Source organism: Portunus trituberculatus, chromosome 18 (genome assembly GCF_017591435.1).
Source record: "Portunus trituberculatus isolate SZX2019 chromosome 18, ASM1759143v1, whole genome shotgun sequence".
NCBI lineage: Eukaryota > Metazoa > Arthropoda > Malacostraca > Decapoda > Portunidae > Portunus > Portunus trituberculatus.
The window spans coordinates 17,385,986-17,393,485 of record NC_059272.1 but is presented as its reverse complement, the minus strand read 5'-3'; the positions used below and the strand labels follow the sequence as shown (position 1 = coordinate 17,393,485).

At 52.3% G+C, this 7,500-nt stretch overlaps 1 protein-coding gene across 1 annotated transcript in view; it reads right to left on the bottom strand.

Annotated features, from left to right (window-relative positions):
- Window positions 1–7,500, bottom strand: part of LOC123505731 (cadherin-related tumor suppressor-like) — a 194,332-nt gene that overhangs the window by 28,347 nt on the left and 158,485 nt on the right. The window contains exon 7 of the mRNA XM_045257381.1: window positions 4,378–5,287. Within this exon, the coding sequence (XP_045113316.1) occupies window positions 4,378–5,287 (910 nt within the window). The remainder of the gene's footprint in view (window positions 1–4,377; window positions 5,288–7,500) is intronic.

Below are 7,500 nucleotides of genomic sequence, written 5' to 3'. Positions count from 1 at the left end.
GCTCTTAATAAGTCTTGTTTTGATGGTAAGGCGCTGCTCAGTCTTGCCCGATCCTCCTCGTGTCCTGCTCTCCTTGGGCCTCATGGGCGGCCTAACATGAGATAAGGATAAAAGATGACTCAAACACGCTGCTCCCACCGCCTCGCGCTAACTCTTCTTATCTCTTCCTTTTCTGTCCATTCCTTCCCATTTTTCCAAATCCTCTTCATCCTTCTTCCGTGACGTCCTTCCCTCCCTCCGCAGCGCAGGCCCACTCTGCACTCCCCCCTCACACGCTTCTTTCCTTCCCATCATTAGAATTGAGAGCAAAAACTGGCCCCGGTGTCTCTGCATTAACCCACAGGCTCAAGTAAACTACTGGCGTATTAATTATGCATTTTTTATCTTCCTCTCCCTTGCATTTTTCTCATTGAGGGAAACTTGAGCAAGTGAAGCCCAACCGTCAGGGCCTATCACGGGGCCGCCTGTCGGGAACCTCCTACTCCTGATACGCTGAAGATCACCCGGCAATTACTACCTGCGTCTGCGTCTTTCTTTCCCGACTATGTTGGCGTTCTTGGTTTGACTGGTGTTCAGTGAAGCTGGATCTGAGTAGCGACAGAGGGAGACGAAGCAAAGAGAGAGGCTACAAATAGGCGGCAGGATGTGTCTAGGGTTTATACCATAAATCAGAATGAAATACACAGGGTCCCACTGGCCCTTTGCGGAGGTGAACGTATGTGGGTGGCGGGGTCAGTGGCCTGCGAGGTGAGGGTCAGGCGGCCCATAGGGAGGAGGGGAAGGTAAGGCCGCCCTCTGTGTCCAAGGCCGCGTCTTCGAGTCTCAGATTGCAGTTTTAAAATCCAAGTTTTCTCCCCAGGCGAAGGGACGGTGGTGACAGTGATGGCGGTGGCGGACCAGTCGAGCGGCACACCTCGCCTGCCCCTCACCCGCTGCCGACACCACCACCACCACCATCACCACCGCTACTACCACTATATAACAACAACAATAACAACAACAACAACACATTCATCAAAAGTTACTACCTCCACCACTACCACTACCTTTTCCACCACCACTACCATCACCACCACCACCACCAACACCAACACCAACAACAACATCACATCCATCAAAGGTTACAACCTCCACCATTACCACCACCGCCATCACCACAAGCCGCCGCCACAACTCCACCACCACCCTCCAGCCAACCAACTAGCCAGCCAGCCAGCCGTTACTCCCAAATCTCATAAATCCTCCCTCATACTCCACCCTCACTCAAGGAAACACTCCACACTACTCCTATACTTTCCTGTCACCACCTCCACCTCCACTTGCACTACAGCGGCGGTGACATTCAATCATTTGTACGTCAAAATAATTCCTGCGGGTGCTGTAATTACCATTATATTTACAACACCAAGCTCTTCCAACCACGACCGGAGTATTAAATTTCCGCTTTTTAGGGGAGGGCAAGAGTAAAAACGATGGAAGAAGGCAAGGGGAGGGAACGAGATGGAGGAGGAGGTAGAAGAGGAGGAGGAGGAGGAGGGACCTATCGCACGCCCATCAAACATAACACATGAGGCGAGAAACCGAGGGTGGCAGGGGGTGGGGGCGGCGGCGGCAGAGTTTGGGAGGGGCGAGGGAGGCGAGGAGAGGCACACAGCGAAAATCCAGTGAGAGGCGAAAAATGTAGGATGGCCAGTCAGGTAACGGAAAAGAGGGAAGTAGTGCTACTTTGAAGTGTGTGTGTGTGTGTGTGTGTGTGTGTGTGTGTGTGTGTGTGTGTGTGTGTGTGTGTGTGTGTGTGTGTGTGTGTGTCTGTGTGTGTATGTGTGAAGAACGTGTTTTTTTTTCTCTCTCTCTCGCCGTTCTGGTCCTTTTAAGCGAGTGATTCATTTCACGCACACACATCCTTCCTACCAACCCTATCCCACGCTCACCCATTCCACCCACCCCACGCCCACCTATCCCATCCACACCATGCCCACTCATCGCACTTAGCCTACGCCCGCCCACGCCACCCGCCGCTCCTTTCTGGCCGCCCCTGCCCGCTCACCCCTCGCTGGTCACGTAAATCACTTAGCAGACACCTGTATAGCCAGGTATGGGAAGGTGACCTCCGTCTCGCCGGCACACGCAAGGCAGGGAGGGATGAGGAAGGAGGAAAGGAGAGAGAGAGAAATATGAAGAGAAGCAAGGGAGAAGTGAAAAGAAGGAAAGGAGAACAGAATGATGAAAAGGCTTCGTTAATAAACAGATAACTGGTGAAGGAAGGCAGGTGTGTGTGTGTGTGTGTGTGTGTGTGTGTGTGTGTGTGTGTGTGTGTGTGTGTGTGTAATTCACCACGGTCTCCTACTGGTCACCAAGCCAGTCTTCCCCATTACGGAGCGAGTTCAGAGCTCATAGACCGATCTTCGGGTAGGACTGAGACCACAACACACTCCACAAAAAGGGAAAGCGAGGCCACAATCCCTCGAGTTACATCCCGTACCTATTTACTGCTAGGTGAACAGGGGTTACACATTAAGAGGCTTGCCCATTTGCCTCGCCGTTTTCCGGGACTCGAACCCGGACCCTCTCGATTGTGAGTCGAGCGTGCTAACCACTACACTACGCGCGCGCGCGCGCGCGCGCGCGTGTGTGTGTGTGTGTGTGTGTGTGTACAGGTGACAAAAAGGTGAAAGAAGGGCTTACCTAGGTAACTAACATCTGGCCTAGGCAACACCTGGTGATGGTGGTGATGATGGTGATCAGTGAAGTGTCTCCAGCTCACTATCAGTCAGCTATGTTTCCAAGAATATTATCGCGTTGCTGACTGTCTCGCGGAGTGACTATTGATCTGAGAGCTGCAGGCGACGGAGGAACACAGAAGCTTCTCTGCACCGCAATTACCCAGATCCCAAAATTTTATAGTCCAGAAGCACTGACCACCGCACTCCGCCGTGCCACCAACGCGGGCCTCGTCCTGGCGCCGCCCAGGATCCGCCTCGCAGCGGATTGTTCGGCGGGCATGGAACATGACGGAGGAGTAAAAAAAAAAAAAAAAAAAAGAGAAAAAAAAAAAAAAAGAAATAAGTGATAAAAAATTGATGCTGTTGTAGACAAGACCTGTTCTGCTACATGCTTCGTTGATCCATAAAAGTTTCAAATCGCTTTGAAGTCGATGCGTTGAGAGTCATCAGTATAATCGCCGTTCGAAACAGCGTGAAGCAAGTAGTCTGGAACCGGTCGAGTAGCCGTGTTCTTGGGTTACCTGGGAAACAGCGACAAGGCGAGGCGCGCCAAGCCCTGCGGAGGTCCCTGGCGCCTGCCCACCGCCACCCCGGAGACCTACGTTACATGCTAGGCTGGAAAAGCTGTCCAATTGTCTTTTGTGGTCGCTATCCATTTGTTTATTTGATTAATACAAAACACAGAATTCGAGGAACCCCACAGCTCAGCGGGAAAATGAATTATGTGCGTTTCTTCTCGCGCTGGTGGTTGTGTTTTCTTTCAGTCTTTTGTCAGGCTGAAGGAGTGAGGCGAGGAGCGCCCCGCGGAGGCAACACCTGCGCGGCGGCCCTCTACACGCCCCACCGCGCCCAGGGTCACGCTCCCGTCGCAGCCCTTCAGGTGTTGTGAGGGACAGATACGCCAATGGAAGAAATAAAGGACGCGCAGAGAGAGAGAGAGAGAGAGAGAGAGAGAGAGAGAGAGAGAGAGAGAGAGAGGGAGTGAGCTTCCCCCTCACACCTTCTCCACGGGGCCTCCGCAGCACTGGCCACATCGTCCACGTCTCCCTCGCCGCACTCAGGGGACGCAAAAACGAAGCTCCTCGCAAAAAGTCATGTAGTTGGGTCGAGTGACAAAACTGGCAACTTCCACAGACATAGAATTTTGATTTACGCAAATTACAAGATTAAAAAAGAAGAGAACCTTGATATACACACGATGGAGACACAGGGAGAGAGGGAGAGAACAAATCATCATCACTAGTTTTTGCATGTAAACAAAAGGTGTCGCCGCGCGCCCAGACAACTGCTGTGTCATCAAGGGAATTGTTACACGGCTCACTAACGTCGGCTTTGTTTATCTGGGTGTCGAGGCGGCCTTAGCAGCGCCCTACGCCTTCGCTGGGACGTGGGAGCGAGAGGCAGAGGCGTGGAGAAGCGAAAAGGGAGATAGCATAGGGAGAGGAAAACAACAATGAGAAGGAGGAGGAGTACATGAAGCTTGTTTTCATTTTGATGAGTAACAAATAGGTTCATATGATATAAACGGAGAGGAGAATAGGAAGGGAAAAGATGATGGTTAAGTAAATTTGCAGTAGTGATGGTGAAGGAACGACTGCCAATAGTGCTATGGTGCACTGGCATAAATACAGTGAAATAGTGGCACAGCACTTACCGGTGTCCATGGCGACCACGGTGAGGGTGTACTGATCCCGTTCCTCCCTGTCCAACGCCCTCAACAGGCTGATCTGGCCCGAGGTGGCGTTGACGGAGAACATGGACTTGTCTCCCTCCTTGACCAGGTAGTTGACGCGGTTGTACGGTGGGTTGTCGGCATCGAAGGCGGTGACGGTGGCGATGGGGGCGGGGAGGGCAGCCATGTTCTCCATTACGTACACGAGGTAGGGGGAGTCCAGGAACACTGGGGCGTTGTCGTTGATGTCCATGATGGAGATGGTGACGGTGGCGGAATCGTAGCGGACGTCAGCGCCGGAGTCCTCGGCCTGTACCGTCAGGAGGTAGTGGTTCCGCCGCTCGTAATTGAGGTTCTTGGCCACGCGGATGATGCCCGTGTCCTCGCTGATGGAGAAATCACGGTTCTTGTCGCCCGCCACTATCGTGTAGCGGACGCGACCGTTGAGGCTGTCGTCGGCATCCGTCGCCGACACCTGCAGCACCGACAGTCCGATGGAGGCGTTTTCGGGCACGCTGGCCGAGTACTGCTTGGGGTCGAAGATGGGAGAGTTGTCGTTCTCATCTGCCACACGCAGACTGATGGTAAGTGTGTGGGCGTTGGGAGGGTTGCCTCGGTCCCGGGCTGTCACCACCAGAGAGTAGTTGGCTCGATCCTCGCGGTCCAGCGGTGCCACAATCCTCAGCAAGCCGTCCACGGGTCCCAGGGCGAAGCGGTTGCCGGGGACAGGCGCGAGGGAGTACTCGATGTAGGAGTTGCGTCCCTCGTCTCTGTCCCCCGCCTTGACGGCCATCACCACCGTGTTGACGGGCGTGTTCTCCTCCACCACCGTCTCGTTGGGTGTTACGAACTCCGGCGCCATGTCATTCACGTCACGCAGGATGATGGTGACCTGTGGGAAAGGAGAGACATTAGCGGCTGCTGTCAGTTGTGTCAAGAACTAAGCTGTAAAAGTGAGAAAGTTGTCACTGAGAGGGGCGTCAAGGGACGAGCCCCGCCCTGCCCTCTCTCTCCCCTGACCCTCCCCGGGCGGTTACAACCAGAACACAACGGACACATGGATCACATTTCCGAACACCCGCCAGTGGGAGAGCGAAAGCAAAAAGACTCATAAACAGGAAAATCACGCAACATTGTGCCGCGGGACCCAATGACGAGACGCCGGGACGCCTGGCTACCGAGAGAGCGAGGCGGGGGGAGACCAGCTGACCCTCACCAGCCCGCCCTGCCTCTATAGACCCACTAAATTAAGCCCTTGGCCGGCTATATAATTCGCCTCGCACTAAGCACCAGTAGAACATGCAGGCAATATGATTGTCGTGCCCGGCCGCCCATAAAAGCCGGCCAGAGCATCGGTAGGACCTCCCTCCCACCAGGCAGTCCCGTGAACCCGGCAACCCGCACGCCGCCCCGTTACCCCCGCCCGCAAAAAGCCCGAGACAAGAGATCCACCACCTGGTAATGGCCGCCTCAGTCCTCCACCACTCACGCCATTCCTCTCAAGGGGCGGGTGTGGGTGGAGGGCGTAGGCCGGCGCACATCACTCAGCGGCGCCCCTCCACCCTCACCTCTACTCTCACTACTCCTTACCTCTCTCTCTCTCTCTCTCTCTCTCTCTCTCTCTCACGCCTTCCCCCCGCTTCACCTTGTTAGTTTTCCCTCGTTTTCCCTCTTTTTCCAATTCACCTCTCACCTAGTTTACATGCAACAGAAAACGAGAGCCTGAAAAAGAATAAGAAAAAAGTGTAGATTCCTTTTGAAGAAGAAGAGAAGGAAGAAAAGGAGATAAGAAGGATGGGATACATAAGTTAGAAGGTAAGGAAAGGATAGTTTAGACAAAGAGTATGTTAAGCTGGGTTAGGGTGGGCAATGTTGGGATAGGTTAGGTAAGGTTAGGCTACGTAGGCTAAGGAAGGAAGGAAGGAAGGAAAGAAGGAAGGAAGAAGGGGAAGAGAAAAGAGCGCCTAGACGGGGGGAGTGATCGAGGGGCGGCCGTAACCTGACCAGGAAAATATTTATGAACCGAAGCATCAAGCGTTACCTAGACATGCTTAATGGTACCGCTTCCCCTCCCCTTCCCCCTCCTCCTTCTCCTTCCCCTCCTTCTTCCCCTTCTTCGCTATAAACTCTCGGACGGATAGTGGGAAGAGGCTGGGAAGGTGAGAGGAATGAAAGAGAAGAAAGAAGAAGAGAAAGAGGATGAGGATGAGGAGTGAATAGAGGAGGAGGAGGAGGAGGAGGAGGAGGAGGAGGAGGAGGAGGGGTAGGAGGAGGAGGAGGTGGGAAGGAGTAAATGGGAAGTTGAACGAAGATAATAATGAAGTTGCTTTAATGAAATGATTTTAGATAAGAAATTGATATACTTGAGGGTGGAGGTGTAATTAATGCGGAGGGGCGGGAGGGACGGAAGGGAAGGAAGGAACGAAGGAGGGGAGAGGAAAGGGAGAGGGAGGGAGGGAGGGAGGGAGGGAGGGAGGAATGGAGGAGAGCAACAACGAGAAGGCAAAGGAAGGAAATTAAAATGAAGAATATCAGGAATGAAAGAGATAAGGGAAAATGTTTAGCAGAATGGAAGATGGAGAAGAGGGCTGCGAAGAAGAAGAAGAAGAAGAAGAAGAAGAAGAAGAAGAAGAAGAAGAAGAAGAAGAAGAAAAAGAAGAAGAAGATGATGATGATGATGATGATGATGATGATGAAAAAGTAAAAGAAGAGGAAGAAGAGATAGATAATTAGTAGTGGCAGTAGTAGTAGTAGTAGTAGTAGTAGTAGTAGTAGTAGTAGTAGTAGTAACATTCGAAAACTACAGTAAAAAAAAATTGCGAATCTAAAAAGAAAACGACAAAAAATGAAACCATGAAAAAAAAAACGAAACGGGAGAGGAAAAAAAGGGAAAAAGACGAGGAAGAGAAAAAAGAAATGGAGAAGGAGGAGAAGTAGAAGAATAAAAGTAAGAAGGAGAAGAAGGGTGGAGTGACTAGGCTACTCCCGTTATGCAATTAACAAACTAATGGACAAAAACTCCCACCCGTGTCCTGAAAGATTACTGACAACATAATCTTAACAGGAGTCGCGTCGCGCCGATCTCCCGGCATCACCACCTCCCAG